The sequence below is a fragment of the Mugil cephalus genome, chromosome 7 (assembly GCF_022458985.1).
Source record: "Mugil cephalus isolate CIBA_MC_2020 chromosome 7, CIBA_Mcephalus_1.1, whole genome shotgun sequence".
Taxonomy (NCBI): Eukaryota; Metazoa; Chordata; class Actinopteri; order Mugiliformes; family Mugilidae; genus Mugil; species Mugil cephalus.
The window spans coordinates 7,664,760-7,686,792 of NC_061776.1; the positions used below are offsets into that span (position 1 = coordinate 7,664,760).

Here is a 22,033-nt window from a genome sequence, read left to right on the forward strand (position 1 = left end):
AAAACGTTACATTTTTTACAAATCCTGAAGGGGTCTATTACCGGCTCTTCTGTTTGTATATATATTTTTATATATACTGTATTTGATTGATCTGATTTGAACTACAGAAACATGGTAAAGAAACATGGAGGGAGCGAAGGAATATTTGGAGGATTAGAAACAAGGGGCGAGGAGAGGGCTAGACTCAAAACGCGTAACAGCTGTCAAGCAGTCAGGAGATAGATTTGAGAATGGCAAGAGTGGAGATGGAGGCAGGCAGAGAAGGGTTTTAGAGCAGAGGGCCAACATTTTTGCAACTGACAATTTGGAGAACAGAGAGAGGCGAGAAAGGAACGGGAGAGGGAGGTGGAGAGGGACAAATTGAGCGGCCAACGAGTCTTTAGACCCCCAGATGGAGCTTGAAGCTCGGTGGAGAGGAGGGAGACAGAAAGTGAGGCTCTTCTCTGTGGTGATACGACACTTAAAGGCTGACCTCTATCTTTGAGGGAATTGAGAAGAGTGTTGGAGGAGGAGGATTGTGGGGGTTGGGGAGGGGGTTGTTGAGGAAAAGGGAGAAATTTTAAGGAAAAGGGAAGCCAGCGGGAGAGGTCCAACGTGCAGAGCAGACGTTGAAAAGTAGACACTTGGAATGGAGAGATGGAGGAAAGAAAGAGTCAGTAACTCCTCTTCAAAGTGGAGGGAAGATATAAAAGGAGGAATGAAAGTATTGATAGATAGAGAGGAAGATTTAAGGTGATACAAAAGGGAATGGAAAACAGAACTGGTTGTTGCATCCATTAGATGAGAATAAGTCCAGTATTCTCTCTATGTGACTCTTTAATGGGAAGCACTTTATCCCATGTTTACCTGGTGTAGCAGCCACTCTGTCCAGGTAGTTTGGAGCTGGGTACACAGCGTACAGTGCGTCTTATCTATGCTAAACTACACAAAACAGCCAATGATGTCACCTTGTACTAAAATGGTCTGGAGAGTTCGGGAGAACTGCAAAGCTGATAGTTATGAGTTATGAATGGAGTGGCCCCAACTCTATTAACTCTCTTAAAGAAACAAAGCCTTGTTGATATAAATTACCAGTGCTAATATTTAAAATACACCTTGTAATTTCTGATTTGCCACTGCTGACTTTTTTTTTTTTTTACTACTACACACATTACATTAGGAGCACATTTTAGATTGGATTTTGTGTATAGTGTTTGTGTGTTTTTGTGCTATGTTTGTAGCGTGGTGTCGTAGGCATCTCTGTATGTCCCGTGGGTCTGTGTTGGATGTTGTTTTGTATTTTTATTTTTAGACCACAGATGGAAATTAGCTTTCTGCTAAACCTGATGCACACTTCTATTCATGTCTTTGGCGCTGTTTAATGCATAGGTCTTCAACAGGGGGTCCGTGACCCCTAGGGGGTCCATGGAAGTACTGCAGGGAGGTCGCAAAATCTTTGGTTGATTAGACATTTACATTTTACATATACATTTTATATATATTTTCTTTTTAATTTTTCCCCACAAATTTAAATTTCTTTAAATATACATTTACATATTTTAATAAAGGGATAAATGGAGGCAGAAGACGTTATCTTTCAGTCAGTACTTCACTCATTCAGATACGGGAGCTGTCTCAATAGCGCACTGTTTCACGTGTACACAATAGGCCCCGCCCCCCTTGCTGCTGAGCCAATCACCAGGCCGCATGTTACACGATGACTCTGTCAGGTTTCCTGTAAATGGCCGAGAGCCTTTTCAGTCCCCAGGTGAAATCCAGTCGCTGCAGTATTAGCATAAGAGAAGCTAACAGTGCAGCTCGTCAGCCAACAACTGAGGACGAAATGGGTTTTATTTTCTTTAGCCTTTAATTTCATATGCATATAGTTTAATGTATGTATAACCCCTGGTTTAATGTAGGTGCATATTGTCCATAAACCTAATTTAAAAAATTTATATTGTAGCTTATGTTAGGGAAGTATCACAATTAAAAAACAACGACAACAGTTAATAAGAAATGAGAGTTTAGTTGCTTATTTCCAAACCACATGCCTGTGTTTAACTACTACTGCTACACTGGTGATCTGTCAGCGCCGACACAACAACAAAAGATTCTTTCTTGGATGGTTTGTTGTAATTCTTGAGCCAGGGAAGAAGTGAAAGGCGAGGGAACATCAGAGAGATTAAAAAAGGTTAAATAAAAGGATCGTCGGCTCTTTAGAGTGAGGAATGATGAAGGGGGAACAATTGGTGGAAAATTCTTCACTTTGTTCCACCACTTTGGAGATGATAGATTGAGATGGAGCAGGCAAGTCATCTTCGCTGTTGGCCCGAGCGGCGGCGTGTGCGGACAGTGCGCTTCAGAGCTGAGGCAGCAAGATGTAGAGGGATGAAAGGAGGGAGGCTGTTGTAAAGCAAAAAACGATAAAAAAAATAAAATGACCGAAGAGAGGGGAAGAAGAAACAAAGGAGATGGAGAATGAGAGAAGTCAGAACTCTACACCATCGGGGTCCGACGCAGCGCAGCATGCCACCGGGCTTTGGAGAGGAGGAGGAGGAGGAGGAGGAGGAGGAGGAGGAGGGGAAGAGGAGGGGAGGAGGAGGAGGACTGAGCGAACAGCATGGTGAGAGATACAAGGAGGAGGAGGAGAAGAAGATGATGAGCGACAACTCCTCACAGCGACGGCACAATCAGAGATGGCAGATGGAGAGAAAGGGAGCAGTCAGAAATAAGTAGGACGGATGATTGTTTAACTTTATCTGGGGAGCCCTGTTAAAAAGTACTTTGTTGGGGATATATAGGATACTTAAAAGTAGGAGCGTCATTAGAGCGGAGGAGGAGGAGGAGGAGGAAGAAGAGGAGAGAGGCATATTTGTAGATATTACATTATGGAGAGAAGAGTAATGAGCTTGTTAAAATGATGCAGCTGAATTTGCAGCATAAGATTCAGAGACACGCGGAGAGAGAGAGAGAGTTTCTGTTCCCAAATAATGTGGGAAAAAAACAGCAAAGTATCAAAGGTGGCGCTGTGATGTATGAAATGTTGATGTTGCCGGCATCATCACAGGGTCACATTGATTTGGTCCAGTTGTCTGGGGCAGATCGAAAGCTCAAGCTGACTTTTATCATTAATCAGGAAACAAAGGCCATTGATATCAGTTGAATGCAGCTCTGCTTTGCTCTGATGTTTGTGTGTGAGAGAGAGACGTTGCATAGATTTGTTATCGTTTATTGACTGTACCAGCTAATCTGATAGGTCTTCAACATGGGGACCCCTAGATGGTCCATGGAGGTAGCAGGGGGTCGTAAAATCTTTGATTGATTTTTTAAAATTTTTATTTTCCCCCACAAATTTAAATTTCTTTAAATACACATATTATAGTACAAATGGAGGCAGAAGACGATATCTTTCAATCAGCACTGCACTCATTCAGTACATTAGGCCCCGCCCCTATCGCTGCTGAGCCAATCACGAGGCTGCATATTACACGCTGACTCTGTCAGGATCCCCTGCAATTAGCCAAGAGCCTATTCAGTTCCCATGTGAAATCTCTGCAGCATTCTGCAATATTAGCAGAAGAGAAGCTAACAGTGTAGCTAGCTCCCATCGTCCAACTACTGAGGCTAAAATGGATTTTATTTTCTTTATCTTTTAATTTCATTTGCATACGTAAATATGCATAAAAAGCACGAGGCTCAGTTTAATATAGAGCACATACAGTAGATTGGGCAAGGGTCTTCAACGTTTTTCACTCCAAACTGGCGAGCGATTAAGTAGGGACCCCCTGAATACTGTTCTGTTACTAAAATATGTTGCATTTATGCTAATGTGTATTTCAATTTGTAAGGGAAAATTTCAAAAAACATATTTAAAAAATGTCAATTGAAAATTCTGCGACCCCCCTGCAGAACTCTAATCTCTCCTCAGTTTGGGGTCCTTGGCCTGGAAAACATTGGGTCCATTTGTGTGTTTTTTTGTGGTGAAGCCGGGCCTCCCATTAAAAGCTTCGGATAGCTTCCTTGGGGTGCCCCCCTTTCACACATTTAACCTCCACAATTGTTGCAATTGAAGTGAAGAGAAATACAAAAGAAACAAACTAAAAGAAGGTGGAAGAAAACTGAGGAAAGCGATCTGGTTCCAGCGGAGCAGAGCTAATGAGGGTTGTGTTTAGAGTATACCTGCCCAGATGAAGACGAAGCAAAACAGGAAATTAATTGTTAAGGGACACAAAGCCCAGTTGTGTTTTTTAAAGTAGATACAATGACCAAAAATAAGGCTTTTTTCCCCAACTAATCCCGTCCCTTTTTAAACCCGAGTGTGAACATTTAGTCCGAGAGGAACCTGTCACTTTGTGGCAAACGTGAAATGATCTGATCGGTTTAGCCAGCAGAGGATATTTTAAAACACTTCAAGGCCTTGATGCTAGATAATTTATTTTAAGACCCTTTTAAAGGACCCACAGAAACCCTGGGGGGGGAACATGTGGGAGTGGATGGATGGGTGGATGGATGAGGCCCCGTGCTGCTAATAGAAGAGATTAGACAGCTAGGAAAGCATGAAAACAGATGGGTTCCCACATTAATGCTGAACTACTGGGAGACAGAACGGGGGACAAAGAGACAGACGTGCAGGAGATAAAGAGAAAACACTGAAATCAAGACAAAGAGTCAGGCACAAACGCGCCCTTTTAGCTGATGTTCAAAATAGCTAGATTAAAAGCGTAATTATTCCAGCACATCTTCGTGGACCGTCTGCTAAACTTCTTACAGTAACTTCACAGTTGGCGAGTAGGCATTAAAAAAATAGTTAACAAAGTTTGACAACGCTTGACGAGCAAAATAATTGGAAACCCATCGACGGAGCCGAGCGAGCTGTGTAGGTTGCAGCGAACGAGGCAAAGCCGCGAGGATCCTGAAGGACAGGTCTCATGCTTCATTCTTCAATTTGAAACTATGACCTCTGGGTCCTTTCATCACATTTTCCCAGAGCACAATGTGACAACTGTGGGATTAAATTTGTGTCACAGTAAGTGAAGAAGAAAAAAAGACTCAAAAGTGCTACAGGAGATCTGATGACCTTTCTTTTCCTGATCAGGATTTTTGAGGTTTAAGTTTTCAGCTTCGGTCATGATACAAAGCTTATCTGTGGGCATTTACAGGGCCAGCATCTTCATTAGTTTATACAGACATGTAACCTAACCCTCAGTCCATTACGTGGTTGGAAATAAATTATTTCCCATGACCAACTTCTTCTCTTCCCCAGAACTTGCTAGGTGCAAGAGTTCTGAGGTTAAGTTATTAAGTTATTCATTTATTAATCTGAGCTCTGCTGATGCATCGGCCTCTAATTATATTTTTCTACCTCCCTGTATGTAGGACATCATACAGATACAGACCCGGGAGTGAGAACTGAACTGGGCAAAAAGGCTTTTAAATTTTCTGCTCCGTCCACCTGGAATGATGTGTGGAACGAATGAAATTGACACATCTTGTATCTCTTGGGGGAATTCAAGACAATTATAAAAGACAGAGAAATGTGTTCAGTTGGATCTTGTGAATGAACTGTGTAGTCACGTAATCCCACTCTTGTTTTTTTGTAGTGTGTGTCTGTATTTCATTTGTGTTTTGTGCGTTAGGTGAAACTTTTCTGTTTTGAATCTCAATGAGTTTTACTTGGTTAAATAAAGGATATATTCAAGTTATATATAGTATAATTAAGGGGTGTGGCTGCTATGAGTGACAAGTGGCTTCCCCGACCAATCGCTAGCTGCATCAGATCCATTCATGTCTTCACCCACCTCTTCGACTGTTTTTAGAATAACTGAATAAGGCATAGAACGGCACCTGCCAAGATGGCGGCGACCAAAGTCGCCTGACTGAGCTTTGACACAAGGTGTCGACCTGGCGTCCAATTTCACTAAATTTCAAACTGATCGAGTATCTGTGAGATGATCCACAGAGGCCCCTCCCCTCGACCCACAGGCCCCCATTAAAAACATGGTGTTCCCAAACACCACAGGACACCCTCAGAAGGACCATGTCCATTCCCCAATGTTTTTCAGGGAAACCTAGACAATATTAGGAAGGTGGTCGTAATGTTATGCCTGACCGACCAATGCCACCCACATTTGTGTCAGAACTAAAAAGAGAAACATCTATCAGCAAACCAAAGGTGACAGTAGCATAATCAGTTTGCCTTTAAGCTGACATTTAACTTTATTTGTGTTCACTTTGAGTTTAGTCACGTTTGATGTAATAGTTCATTAAATTCCTTATCACATTTCAAATTCACAGACATTGTGAAGCTTCTTATTCCTTGTTTTCTTTTAACAAACATCCGAAATCCCACATCTTGTATTCAGTCGACGATAATGCATCATGATATAAAACAAGAGTATGTGTTGCTTTTACATTTAATTCGGGTCTCTGTGCCGTACGACGACACGATATTTTATTCTGTTTGATTTAATACAGAATTTTTGCTAAATATTTCATGAGCCATTTAGCTTCCAACTAATGTAGCAATTACATTAAATAATTGTTTTAAAATGTGAAGCCACATTTCGCCGTACGCTTGAGATCCACCCGTTTCTGATGTACAGTAGCGGCTAATTTACGTCCGGTGTGTCTCGACAAATTACACAACAGCAGGACAGAGATTAAAAATAAATAAATAAATACTTTCCAACCACAAACAAGGTTAAACGGTCGCTCCAGCAGCATCACGGGAGCGATTCCAAAAAACGAGTCCAAACTCTCGAATGCATCTTGCGTGACACGAACACAAAAATCTAAAGATTGCTTTCCTCCATCACGAAAGGATTATATGACAGTGGAACAAATTGGACACTGTATATCTACTTGTTAGCCAACGATTAACTCTCAGCCAGAGAGATAAGGATTAATGGCGATATTTGTTTTGGTTGGTTGCCTGTGATTAAAAAAAAAAACAAAATCTTTGGAGAAAGCAGATTCTAAAACAATTTCTACTCTGCATGCATCAGGAACTAAACTAAGGTTGTTTTTAAAAAAATTGCATCAGCTCACCTTAACCCATTTGCCTTTTTCCTCCCTTTCATTTCATGTTTCCATCTTTCTCCAAGCTATTTGTACGGTCGTAGTATATAAACTGTAAATATTTATGTGTTTTCATCCCATATATTCAAGGTTTGATATTCCCACAGATGTTAACCCTCTCATAATAAGAGCAGGAGCTTGAGGTTTTGCAAACACGTTTCCTAACCAGAGAGAAGTGTGTACGTCCTCCCAGTCCGGCTATAATTTTATTTATTTGTCATGTGGTTTCCTTACTTTCCATAAAAGCATATCAGCAGACATCAGACAGGCTATCATCTGCCTCGGTGCAATTTAACAAGGTAATAGCTCTCTCTGGTGATTTACAAACCATGGTGGACGGGAAGGCTCTTGCCTTGTGGGAGGATATGGAGTGGGCTGCCTTTAACTGTGGTGAAAATGACTGGAACTTGTTAATCATTTCATAACAGCCTCACACAAAGCACTTTTTTAAGTTTACGGTGTTTAGCAGTCGTAAGTGGCTAGAGCTCAAAAAGTGATTGGATGTCATTGGCGGGATGGAGCCTCTGAGACGCCGTACGTGACGGTGCTCCAGCTTGCAAGTCCTGAGACTTGAGAGAATAATTTTCTGAAAAACTATTGATCCGCATCGCGTCAGTCAAAGTTTTCTTGGTGTCTGGGAAGGCTCTCTGGAGAATGTATTAACAACAACAATCACAGGCCTGAAAGGCTGCCGGAGAGACTTTTGAAATCCACCGCTTGAAACGACGTATTTTTCAATAGTTTCTCTTTTTGTCTTTAGTCTGAGCTCTTTCTTTTTCCACGTGTCCTGGAAGACAAGTGTGAGGGGAAGAAATAGATGCGCACTCTGAGGATTCAAGGTTAAAAATACTATTGTGTCTTTTTGTCTTTTTTTTTCGGTTTAATGAAGAAAATGCAAAAAGGGCAGCCTGTGTGATTCGAAATCAGTTGTTTGAATCCAGCTAGCCTCTTATCCATTAAAATATTAATATAAATCAATAAGCCAGGCATGAAGCAGTGCTGATACACATACATTAGTAGTGTGTTAATCTAATACGTTTTCTATAGGGGTCTGCTACACTTAAGGAGTCTGTGTAAGTGCTGCAAGGGTGTCGCAAAGTCTTTGGTTGATTAGACATTTTCATATTTATATATATTTTTAATTTTCCCAAATAAATTTAAATGCGAAAATATAAATATTTGAACCTGTGTATTATTTGAACAGCCTAATATTGAATACAAAATGATGATAGTAATGTATATTTATAAATAGCACTAGGCCGAGGTTAACATAGAGCATATATAGTGGGTAGGGGTCCATACTTTATCTCAACAGTTTGGGGGTCCACAGCCTGAAAAACATTCCTTAGACCTCTGGTCTAATTGCTGCCCACTGGTTTCCTTGGAAGAAGGTAGAGGGAGTTTTTCTCCTTTTGTTTCAGCGAGTTGACATTTTGGCACCTCTGACCTTTCTCATGTTGTGTTGAAACACTGGTTTATAGAGCTATAAATATAAGGCTGCAGCACAGTAGAGTTAGAGTGTGTGCTTCTTCCCCTGGTTTTGCTCAGATCTAATCCTTTATTTAAAGGTGAAATTTGTTCTCCACTCATTCGCAAAGGCACTGGCAGCCGGTTATTTTAACGTAAAGTCAAATGTAAAGAAGTGCCAACAGCATGTCTAAAGCTCACTAATTAACACGTTATATCTGGTTTGTGACACCCACATAAAAACTGAAGTGTGAGTTCATAAAATCATTGTCACTGCTCTTTTGGACAGAGCCTGTCTTTATTCTTTATTTAAAGTCTTTATTTAAAGCTAATCTGACAGTCTCCTAACTATTTCTTCAAATTTATGCATCGATATTCTCCCCCTGACTCCCTGCAAGAGCCCGTTATGTCCAGCTCTTCCTTTAAACTAACCTCTCCATTCATCCTCCACAAGCGAAGATGATGATGTGATGACATTGTGCCCTTACAGACATAAGCGAGAGCCGTACATGCACCTCGCTGGCAATTAACGCGAGTCAAATCAAAACACTGCAGGGCATAAAGGGACATAAAGAGGGGGGGGGGAAATAAATAATAAAATCCCACTACATTCTGCATTAATTTGATCTTTTGACTTGGAAAAAAATTAACAGCAAGTTAATGTGACGCAGACATCCTAAAGCAGCTGAAAGCAGCAGGCTGATAGTGACAGCCATTATGATAATTACCTCCTTGACTTCCTTTTTTCCCCATAAAGGTGAGGAAAGATGAGGAAAGATGAGGAAATAATTTGTCCTTTAGCGTTTTACTTTTCATTCTGTCGTGCTTCCTTTTTAATCCTTTTGCACCCGACGGAGCAGCCATGCAGTGCAGTGTCTTCTCCAAGGATATGTCATTGGTCAGTGTTATTTGCCAAAGATCCCCAGTGGTCTTGTTTTCTTTTGCAGCTGTAAATACTACATGGCAGCATTTCATTGGCATGTTGCTTGAAGCCAATACACCGTTTCTCGAGTTTCAACTGGAACTAATACCTCCTTGCTTCAATTTGCACCACCCTCGGCAAAGTTAGGTTCATCTCGCACCGTTTCCCTCTTCCCATTGATTTTGCATACATTTGCACAGCCGTCTTTTGAATGTTTTTCTTTCTAATTCTGTCTGAAGGTAGGGCAAGAGGAAAAAAGAGAATGTAGAGGGAGGATGTGGCACTAGGAAGAAGAAGGAGAAGGGGGGGAGGTGGATAAAATAGGTGGGGGTGTGGGTTTATCAAGTGCCTGGTAGTTGGCACACTGATCCAGGATCAATTGACGCCCTCAGATCAGTGGGGACGCCATGATCAAGGGAAGCCCGCGGTCACTGAACCCAGATCAGCTTGTCGGAAAGGACGGATAATTAGGGAGCTGGAGATAATATTCAGAAACAGATGGGAGGATGGAGGCGACATGTGTGGGAGAAAGAGAGCAGAGAGAGAAAAGGAAGGAGGGAGCCAGTCTCCTTGGATGAGAGTGTCAGCTAAGTGCCTAAAACGTAAATCAGAATCCCCCAATGGTGAGGACGACGGAGAGAAAGACAGGGGAAGATGAAAGAGGAAAAGCAAGGACGGGAAGGAGGTAATTGCATCAATGGGAAGAGAAACTAATGTATGAGATCCAGAACGCATTTGAAGAAAGGCAACTGGACTTGTAGAAATTTAAAAAGACGTTTCGCCACTCATCCGAGTAGTTTCTTCAGATCTGAGAGACCGGTGGAAAGTTGAGGTTTAAATGGGAAACTCTGTGGGAAGGTCATGGTCCTCAGTCGGAAAAGGGTGGATTGCCCACTCCAGGTTGGGGAGGAGGTCCTGCATCAAGTGGAGGAGTTCAAGTATCTCGGGATCTTGTTCACAAGTGAGGGTAGGATGGAGTGGGAGATCGACAGATGGACCGGAGCGGCGTCTGCAGTGATGCGGGTGCTTAACCGGTCTGTCGTGGAGAAGAAAGAGCTAAGCCGAAAGAAGAAGCTCTCAATTTACCATTTGATCTACGTTCCAACCATCACCTATAGTCATGAACTTTGGATAATGGCGGAACGAAGAAGATCGTGGATACAAGCGGCCAAAGTGAGTTTCCTCTGCAGGGTGGCCGGGCTCAACCTTGGAGATAGGGTTAGGAGCTTGGACACTCGGGAGGAGCTCAGAGTAGAACCTCTGCTCCTCCACGTCGAGAGTCAGTTGAGGTGATTCAGGCATCTGGTGAGGATGCCTCCCAGACGACTCCTGTAAGAGGTGTTCTGGGCATGTCCCACTGGAAGGAGGCCTCGTAGTCGCCTCAAAACACTATGAAGGGATTATATCTCCCGCCTGGTCTGGCAGCACCTGGGGATTCCTCCGGAGGAGCTAGTCGGAAAAGGCCGTCTGAACTTTCCTGCAGAAGCTGCTGCCCCCCGCGCCTCGGATCCAGATGAGTTGCAGATGACGATGACTCTGTATCTGTAATAACCAGAAACTGGTGCCACTAATTTCCATTAACGGCTGAGTAATTACCCGTCGGTAAGGATGGGGACTATGTGCTTTACCCTATGAATGATGCTCTGACCAAGCCATTGTCAGTGGGAGCCTCCAGTCTCAAGGTGTGAATGGTGTTGAAACTTCTTGTGGACAGAAGTCAAGATTGTATTGTAAATAGATGGCATATTCATATTCTCAGTCCACCTTCTAGTTTTAGAGAAGGTTTTTCCAATTTGACATAGATGGCTTCCTTTACTCCTCTCTCAAACCATCTGTCTTCTCTGGTTAAGACTTCGACATTGCTATCTTCAAAAGAGTGTCCTTTGAAGTGGATGTGGATCACTGAGTTGTTCTCTGATGATCTGACTCTCCTGTGTTGGGCCATGCGTATATGGATGGGTTGTTTGGTTTCCCCAATATACAAATCTGTACATTCCTCACTACACAGAAGAGCATACACTCCAGATTTGGGTTGAAGCATTGAAAGAGATGGAGAAGCTGAGAAGGACATACAGACACAAATAAGCAAATATTGGTCTGTAACTGATGTACTTTGCTTCTGCAACACAGGTTTCTTCCCTGTTGCGCCAATGAAGTAAATTTGAATTTGAGAGACTTCTCAGCGGAGTTGAAACTTCGTTGGAAAGGCAGGAGGTAGATGAAAAAGGAATATATATATTTATATATAGATATGTGTGTGTGCACTCAGTATGTGTTGTGATAGAATCCCCCTCTTCCCGAATGTTTGAAGTTGAAAGAGCATGAGAGAGATTGAGGGGAGGAGGAAGTGGAGGAGGAAGACGAGCAGGCGAAAATAGCTGCTGTGACCAGATCAACAGTTGGACCTTTGGGGAGTATAGAGTCTCGAGTTTGAGCTGCAGACAGGAACCACTGTCTGGCCAAACACGCACACACCAACAAGCACTGATATACAAAAAAAGATTTGTACGCCGGTAAACAGATCTTGTACTTGTAATCAACACACGGACTGCATCTTCAAAGCTCGTAACGCTCCTGCTGCCCTTTAGAAACGTACACCCTCGTAATTGACGAATGTAGACGCACAGAACAGCAGGATAGAAGAAGAAGAAGATGGTGTTTGCGTTCACATCATTTCCAAAAGTTTTACTAAAAGCACAGGGGTCTCAGAGGTGATTACACAACTCTGTGAAGGAAACAATCTGTATTTTGTGCCTCTGAACATTTACAGCAATGAGGCAGAACATTATGACCACCTTCCTAATATTGTGTAGGTCTCCTGTTTGTTTTTAAACTAGTTGCAACTCATCAGAGAATGGACATGGGTCTTCTGAGGGTGTCATGTGGTGTCTGCATCCTGCTGCCATCAAGGAGTGTCATTGGTATGGAGTGAGGGTATCTGGTCTGCTGTAGGTGGGGGCTACATGTCTAAACAAGTCCACACGGTCGAAAAGTTTCCCAGCAGAACATTGAATTGTCACAAGATGGTCAATGTCATTCACTTCTCCTGACAGTGGTTTTAATGTTTTGGCTGATCGATGTTGTAGCCAATATGTGTAGATGGTCCGGAATTAAGATGGTATGCCACGTAATACAAGTGAAGGACAGTCTCTAATGAAATCACAAAGCTGCATCTGTGTTTTTAATGTGTTAAGATCTGTTCGACAACTAATGACGATATTAGACAGGAGGCTGCTGTGAACAGACTGCTCCATGGTGACAAGTTATGTTTCTGAAACTCTTGGATTATTTCAACTTTGTTACTGAGAACTCTTTCTCGGTCTGTTTAGCAGATGGCTCTTAGTCCTGCAAAACCCATGAGCCTCAGTTGACGTCGCTCTGCAGAGGAGAGCAGTCAGAGGCCCAAAACGGGTCTGGAGCAAATTCTAAAGGTCCCTTTGTTGCGAATGGAAACAACACGTTGCACAACAGTTGGTAAAATCCTCTAAAACTGACCCCCTGAATCCGAACGAAAAATCGACAGCTGTGTCTGTGTCGTCAGTTCTCCACCAATGCATAATTTTTAATTTACAGTTAGCTTCCTGCTATTGGTGCAGGGACTGAAAAAAATCCTCTTCTTCTTCTTCTTCTTGCAAGTTATAGATAATAAAAAGGAATATTGAAAGGAAGCAGAAAGCCAGTTATGCAACAGAAAGCCTCAGCTGGACTCGCTCATCCTTTGTTATGATAATTTCCACCAAGGAAACTGTTTGGACTCTCTTTTCACCCCCTGTCAAGCCACTAATGCGTAGGTTGCTTTCACATTGTGCCCCACTATGCAAGTCGGTTTCTTAATTTTTTGAAAAATAGTTTTCTATTTTCTGCTTTCCAAGTGAAAAGAGGAGGTGACTCCCATGCGTTTGGAAAGTTTTAAACATTTCTGTGCATATTCGTACTGGTGAACTCTAAACGAGGGGTCTTCAGCATGTTTCAGGCCAAGGACCCCAAACTGATGAAAGATTAATTAGGGACCCCCTACCTACTATATGTGCTCTATTTTAAACTTGGCCAGGTGCTATTTATAAATATACATTATTATTATCATTTTGCATTCAATATTAAGCTATTAAGCAAATAATACACAAGTTCAAATATTTTTTTGTCATTATTTTGAATGTGCAACAGTAGGGTGTCTGTGCAACTGCCACATATATACATATAACTGTATGTATATGCAATTAAAAGATAAAGAAAATAAAACCCATTTTGGCCTCAGTAGTTGGCTGATGGGAGCTAGCTGCACTGTTAGCTTCTCTTCTGCTAATATTGTAGAATGCTGCAAAGATTTCACATGGGAACTGAATAGTCGCTAATTGCGGGGGAACCTGACAGAGTCAGCATGTAATATGCGGCCTAGTGATTGGCTCAGCAGCAGTAGGGGCGGGGCCTACTGTGTACAGGAAGCTTAGATTGACAAGTGGCGTCTGTGTGACATGGTGCGCTGTTGACATAGCTTCTGTATCAGTGAATAAATGAAGAGGTGACTGAAAGATAACGTGTTCTGCCTCCATTTAGGGGAAAATTAAAAAAAAAAAAAATATATATAAAAAATGTCGAATCAATCAAAGACTTTATATCCCCCTGCAGTACCTCTGCGGACCCCCTAGGGGTCACGGACCCCCTGTTGAAGACCTATGCTCCAAGCTTAGATGTTCTATCCAAGCCTGGGAGGCGCTCCAAATGTCAGTCACCTAACAACTCTACAGGACGTCAGCTTCTCAACTAAATATATCCAAGCAGCTGCACAGCTCTTCCTTTAATTTACCTCAGAAGCTAAAAATTCATCACATCCCTTCACCATAGAAACAAAAGCCAAACTGCAGCGTGTGACCTATTGGCAGACTACTTACATTACCACCTCAGACTAAACAGCGCAAAGGCACATGTACAATCATCGGTGGCCTCTCGATCAATACGTACCCCCTGTAACTAGATATCATATTGTTTTTCAAAATCCATCACACTTGCGCTCGTGAGCAATACACATCATTTTAATTGGAAAAAAAAAAAAAAGAAAATCAGAGAGAAAGAAAGAGCCTGGAGTGTGAAGAGATTATGGGTGAGATGTAAGGAACAAGAAGATGAGAAAGGAAGAGGGTTGAGTATAGATGAGAAGAAGAGAATTAAGGAGACTGATAGTTGAGCGCAAGGTCCAGAGGGCATGGGTAAGCGTGTGAAAGAGAAAGAGCAAAAGAATGAGTGACCGTGTGCGTCACGCCCTCGCGCACACACACACATCTACACACACACACACCCACACATCTACACACACACACCCCCACACAAGGAGGGTAGCTCATGAAGACAAATGTAGTGACCTTGCTTAGAGATAAGGGATGAAGATAGAGTAGTTTTGGATGGAATAACGGAGAAAATACCAAGAGAAACGAAGGTGTGTTTGTGCGTGTGTTTGTGTGTGTTGTTGTGCGAGTGTGTGGGAGTGTAAAAGACATAGACAGGCGAACAGACAGATGGAGTGATGGAGGGACGGGGAGATAATAGTTAGACAGAGATACAGAGACAAACAGATGTGGCTCAATATCGAGAAAGCCAAATAAATAATAAGAGAGGAAAACAGACAGTGACCGTAGCGCAGTATTAAACGACACACACAAACAAACACAAACACGCATTTGGACTCAGTCACACAATACTCCAAAAGATTTTTAAGATATAATTTGTTCGTTTTTTGATGGCACACCTCATTGGGCGAAAGTTGGGAAACATATTGGACCAGTCTATCCCAGGGACAAACAACCATTCACACCTGCACCCAGTTTACAATCAGAAATTAATCTAGCATGAATATCTTTGAACTGAGGATGGAGGCCTGGTGCAAACCTAGAGAAACCCCAAGCAGACACTGGGTATGGGGTTGATGCAAACCCATAAATCATCTCGCTGTGAGGCGACAGTGCAAGCCACTCCATCGTCATAAATGCCTAAACCCATCTTAGTGGTCCTCATTGGAAATGGAATTTGCTATCAAGTGAAATACACCGACCACTTTCCTAATATTGTGTAGGTCTCCCTTCACTCTAATGAATTTGGGGGCTAGTCAACATCTTGTGCTGTTTTCTTTTTTTTTTGTAAGGTGGAGGTGCCTAGTGTGGTTTAAGTGGATGCTACGTATCTAAGGTCTGAAAGTTTCCCAGCATTGTGTTGTCACAACATGGTCAAATGTTATTTACAGCCAGTGGTTTTAATGTTAGACCTGATCTGTTTATTTGAAAAAAAGTTGTGACAGGCAAGCGGATCAACAAACCATATCTCGTGGTAGGACACTGTCATAGCAGAAACCCAACGCACCACAATCTGAGGAGCTCTGGGAGCAAGAATGCAGCCAGTGTCGCTAGCCAATGCAGTCAGGTTCAGTCAGAAGAGGCGCATACCATAGTTGTTTTCAACCAGACATTCTCTTCTGACTGCTGCCACACATAAAACACTCTCCCTTAGGACATTGAGAGGTCAAACCAAATTGGTTCAACCACAGGAGCATAGCTAGTATTCTGGGAAGATGGATTCCTGTGTGATTCGACTTGCTCAGAAGTTAAGAAGTGGTCAGCAGTGTTTCTCACTGTTTTCTTGCTAGATTTGGCGTCCGCATTTTTAAGACTGCTTTGGCAGACATTCAGTCGTTCACAAGAGAAAGAGCTGGTGGTCAACCAGTCAGCACCCGTTGCCAGGTAGTGAGTTTGTTGGAGTTGTGAATGCACCATAGATCACTGCCTGATCTCCTTTGTTCATCCGTATGACTAGCGGTTGTATTTGAATTCGAATTTTTTGCTTTACTATCTCCTCCTCAAAATTCCCTTTAGTGGGTTCATCCTCCTGTTTGGCTCAGTTTGTTCTACAGCCAACATAATATGTTTGTGAATTCAGAGACAGATTTCTGGGAAGAAAGGGAATAAAGCAAGTTAGAGTCTGTTGGTTTTAGTTTAACTTTTTCAATGGAACGGCTAAGTCGATGGTTGTTGACTTGGCACTAACATTGTCTAGCTCCCTGCAAGTTAACAAGTTGGGTTTCTTGAAGTAGGTTCAGGGAGGTGGGGAGTCGTAGATGATGATGACACCAGTAACTTAGAACCGAAGAGGCCACTTTGATGACTAGAGAGCATCTTCCATTAACCCCACAAGTCCATCTGCCGACGTTTAATTTGTTGGTATAGGGCTGGAAAGGCCACGTGATCAGGCAGCGCATCGTGGATCACAAGCGCCATTTTTAGGGTCAAAGATCATTTGTGTACAATGGCAATCCATTTACAAATCTGCCACTTTAAGTGAAGAGAGCGTTATTTGTGTCAGTTGGAGCCCAAAACCGTTAAAAAGTGAAATATCGTTGAACGCAGCTGTTTGTTGTCACACCATTTTATATCGCTAACATTAATGCTAACACGCTAAAAAGACAACAACAACAACACAGTGTGTGGAAGCTGTTACGTGTTAGGCAGTAAATTTTCTGACAATGTCAATGAGGTTACAATGGATTTTAAACCTGAAAATAATTAAATTAATTAAGTTGTATGTTTTTATACAAATTCGAGATTAGCAGAGGAGAGAAAAAGAATACGAGCAAACGTTAACTTCCTGTTAGTGCTAGAGAACAGCTGATGGACATATATGATCATTATTTCCATTTTGTCAGAGAAAAGGACACAAAGAACATTATAGTTAAGTTCACTTTGTGTGCGAAACCAAACGACATCTGTACCTCACAAAATGGCACGTAGTGATTTAAGGAAACATGTAGCGTGGTGACAGCTTTCTTTAGGTGTTCGCTTACAATATACAGTAGTAGCTTGGAGCACAATTGATTTCAATATTAACACACCTAAATTTACAGTATCTTTATCACTATATGTATTGCTCCATGAGCCATAACTGCAGCCGTTATATTGTGGCGTAGCTTAGTCGTTATGTCATTTCCACATCACCTTCTAGTGGATGTGGAAATGAGCTACTCTGAAGGCAATAAGATCTATTGGGAACGAAAAACCCACATTTCCAGTTATTTTGTGGTGAAAGTAACTTACAGGAAACTTAAAAGTAATGCAGTTACGATTCAAAGACAGTAATATTATGATGTAACTAATACTAGTACTTTGAAATTACAGTAATTAAGTAATGCATCACATTTTTGAAGTAACCAACACTAAGCAGACTCTCCAGTTGCCCCCTGAGCCCACAATGCATTGCGGTTTTTGTCCTCTGCTACATCACCCTTTTAAAGTCCTATACCACTACCTGGACGACAAGTAAGACGCCTCCCTGTCTCATCCTGTTACAACTAGCAGTACCCAGAATGCATCAGTTAGTAACTTCAAACATCTGCCGACTCCACTTGACCACATCAGTTTCTTTGTCTTGCAGGTGTTTTCTTTCTTGTTGTCTTGTAGCACGGTTGCTAAAACTTTCAGTCATTATTTGCAGAGAGTCGACTCGGAGAACAAAGCTGGAGAAGCCTTTTTTTCCCGAGACGGAGAGTCAGACAGACGTTTAGACAGACAGGCGGACAGGAAGACAGGCAGCAATCAGAGAGCACAAACACTGCAGAGGTCAATGCTATCACGGAAACGAGTGGTTATTTCGTAGCATTTCATCATCATCATCTATCTCGGTCGCCTGCGCTCCGTCTCTCTTTCTCTCCTCCGTCTCTCTTTCATGGCTGGATTTCTCATTGATGACAAAGCCGTTTATGTCTCTCTTATGCCTCCCCCCCGACCCTCCCTCTCCGCCGTTACCTCCTCTCCTTCCTTCCCCACCCATCCCCCACGGACGCCTCCTTATTCTTCTTACTGTTTGCGCTTCCTCTGTTTTATTATTATTATTATTTTTTTTTACTTTCTTTAATGCACTTTCTTTCTTTTGCCTCTCATTCTCAATTTGCATCTCCTCTCTCCTCGCTCTTTGTTTTCCTTTTGGCTCGTTACATCTCGGCTATTTTTTGCTCCTTTCACCTCATCTTCGTCACTCCTCCTTCGCCTCCTCTTCCCCTCTCTCACTCTTACATCATTTCTTCGTCTTCTCTAAGCACCTCTCCCCGCCTCCTCCTCTCCGTCTTGCCTTTTTTTTTGTGAATCATCTTTCGTACTTTCCTCTTTTCCTCTCCCTCTTCGTCCTTGTTCCTTAAAATACTCATTTTCACTTCATTCTCGCCACTTCTTTTTTTTTCATCTCACACCTTCTTTGTCTTCCCTTTCCTCTTTCCTTGCATTTCTCAGCTGTTTCTTTTCTCCTTTCTTTGTCTTCGTTCCTCCTTTACAGTTTTTTTCTCTCTCGCACCGTCCTCCTACCTCACCTGCTCTCCTAACCATCCTCCGTTGCCTCCCTTTTTTCGTCAATGTGTCACCTCCCTCGCGTTTCTTCTCACATCTCCCCCTCTATTGTTTTCTCTCTCATGTTCTGTTACATTTCTTCTTTGCTCCTGTCTGACACCTCTTCATCCCCCTTTCCCCTTCTCTCCCTTCTCCCTCCTCCCGTCTGGCTCAATTAACTATTTTTTTCTTTTAAAAAGTACGCCTGATAAAACTTCTTTAACGTTCCATAAAGCACCACTTTAATTGCTCATATTCTCTTCTTCTTCCTCTTCTCCTTCTCCTCCCCTCAGCGCTGAGAGACAGCCGCATCCAGCTGCACCGCTCGACATCCACCGAGCTCTCCATCACCATCGACGAGGTGCAGCTGTCCGACGAGGGCGAGTACACCTGCTCCATCTTCACCATGCCGGTCCGCACCGCCCGCGCCACCGTCACCGTGCTAGGTGGGTCACGGAAACACAAGTGTGTGTGTGTGTGTGTGTGTGTGTGCAGGCCGGAACTCGTACACGCTGTGCACATTGAGGGGAATTCTGTCACCTTCATTTTTCAAGAAACAGATGTTGCAACTTTTGCAGCGCTTAAAATAAACCCCGGAACCGCGTGCATCCAGCTGTCAGGGATATTTTCGTGTTAACTCGAGGAGCAGGCCGAAGGTTTCATTCTCGTTCGTGATATGAGCAAAAGTTTTAATTCCGGACACAGAAGCGAACCCTTCTTTGTCCGGAGTTTTTATTCATTTTGTTCCGCCCGTGTGGAAATATTTCTTTGTTCTCACTGAGGGCTGATGGTTCCGCCTTTGTGTTCCCATTCACACATGTCTCCTTTGAGACTGATTGACATCTGTACCAATCAAGTCTATTATAATTTCATGATAATTTATCTCGTTCTCACCTGCAGGATTGTGACAAATTGAAATTCAGTCATTTGAAGCTTCTTTTAAAATCTCCCTTCAGTTGTCCTGTTTTTTTTTTAAATAAGTTGAAAGTTTCTTTTTTTATGCAGCCCCCCTTTGAACAGCAAATGTAAACGCATCAAATTACAGAATAGGTCACCTTAACTCAGAAAATAAAAAAAAAGGGGGGCTTGATTTAACCTTGAGGCACCGCTGTGATTTTGTGTTAGCCTCACCTACCCTGCAGAGTGTGCCCTCTTTCAGAGCTAAATGAAGTCTGACCCTGTGGATGCCCATTGTAGCCGTGACTTTGTGTGGAAAGGTGCTTGTCGGCGTGAAGCAGTGTTGATACTTCAGTAAGTCAGAACTGACTTTCATCAAGTTAGGGGACTTGTGGAGGAGTGGCGGAGGAGGACTTTTACTCCCTCGTGCGGATAAACTCTACATTGTACACGATGCAGCTTGGATGCATCTTCTCGTGGAGGCACGATCTGCCACAACATTAAAACCTGCTGACGGGAGAAGTGAATTGTAACAAATCAGTGTGGTTTGGAATCACCAAACTATCGCCGCAGTCTTTTGGCTATGTGAGGAAAGCTGGAGCACACAGTGAACACCCATGTAGGAACACGGAGAACGTACAGACTTCCCACAGAAAGGTCCAAGAAGAGCCGGCAGGTGTGAAACCACTCGATGCCAGACGCCCCGGACTCCTTAAGATAAATAATGTGTGGAATTTGAAGCTTCAACTGGAATTAAAGATGAAAAAAATAAAAAATAAACCGTAAATCCTCCCAGACATTAAAAAAAACAGAAAAAAATGCCTTAAGTGCACTCTGGTGGACTTGGTAGTCTTCCTTGTAATGGCTTCATCCAGTTTGATCCAGATCCTTGCTTATGTACCGTTACCCTTTGTGTAAGGTTATGACCTCATATCACTCTTGTGTACAGATGAACCAGCTCCACTCTTCTTTCGAGAGATGGATGTTATTGCTTATGTGTGATGCTTCCCCGCAGCCGGCAATAAATTGCGCTCGCCCTGTCAGTGAAGAGTGGGTCTTTTTTTTTTTTTTTTTTTTTTTTTATTGATCGCTAATCCACAAATAGTCTTTCAAGTATTGATTTTTATTAGTGGAGTTGTTATTGCTGCTCAGCGCCGGCTTATTCCGGGCCGACTTTCACGGATTCCCTTTAAGACGAGAACTGAGCTGCTCGCTCGGCAGTAATGTGATGCATCGCCTAATGGCCGCATAAGCACAATGGAGACTTAGGTGTTGTGTATACGCGGAAGAGACAGCTGGTGAGATATTCCTGGGAGGATGTGATGGGCAGCTTTACAGCCAACACTTCAGGGCATCCGATCCCACTTCAGAATCGGTCTTTAATCAGATCGAGTTGTTTTTTGTGTTGATCACAGTAAAAAAATAAACTACATTTATATGCAAAGAAGTGGGTTTGAATCTCTTAAATTTTGCATTTCTTAGTGATACATTAACAGACTGTGTTCCTGTAAGTTCATTAGTGATATTGAGGAGGTTTTTTTTTTTTTTTGGTCAATGTTTATCGTTCCCTCTCAGTTTTCTAATTCAATGCATCATAATTTGCCAACAAATTCTTGGATGAAAGCCCAAGCTGCAGAGGGTTTCTGCTTAATTCTCTTGGAGGATGCACTTAGTGGAAACGGGAGATGCTAAAATTGAGATATTTAGGGGAGGTTATGTTTACACAGCTGCTCTGTAGCTTCAGAGCTAAAGGGCTGGTTTCCCAAATTTGGGTTACAACATCAGTCGCAGCGTCATTGAACATATTATGTGGATTTTTATTCAGTTCCTTGGCAGCGCTTTATAGCAGGAGTCTTCAACTTCCGCCAGGCCAAGGACCCCCGAACTGATGAAGAGATATATGTCTTCTATATTAAACTCGTCCTAGAGCTATTTATAACCATTTTGTATTCAGTATTGAGTTATACAAATAATACAACAGTTCGAATATTAATTTATTTAAATTTCAAATGTGCAATAGTAGGGTGGCTGTGAACATAATCATACATACATACATATATATATATATATATATATAATATTGCAGCATGATTCTGGATTTCCCCTGGAGACTGAATCGACTCTCGGCCAATTGCGGGGAACCTTTCAGAGTTAGCATATAATAGGGGCGGGGCCTATTGTGCACAGATTGACAGCGAAGTGAAGGAGTGAGCTGCTGAACTGAAATATGTTGGATTCATGTTAATATGTATTTTAAAAAAAGTAATTAATGGGGGAATATTAAACATATATATACTAAAAATGTCTAATCAACCAAAGATTTTGCGACCTTCCTCCC

General features: G+C 42.3%; 1 protein-coding gene across 3 annotated transcripts in view; it reads left to right on the forward strand.

The window, feature by feature from the left end:
* The window catches only part of cadm3 (cell adhesion molecule 3), a 109,769-nt gene that overhangs the window by 48,658 nt on the left and 39,078 nt on the right, over positions 1 to 22,033 (forward strand). For all 3 annotated transcript variants that reach the window (XM_047588778.1, XM_047588779.1, XM_047588780.1), the window contains exon 4: positions 19,092 to 19,244. In XM_047588778.1, the coding sequence (XP_047444734.1) occupies positions 19,092 to 19,244 (153 nt within the window). The remainder of the gene's footprint in view (positions 1 to 19,091; positions 19,245 to 22,033) is intronic.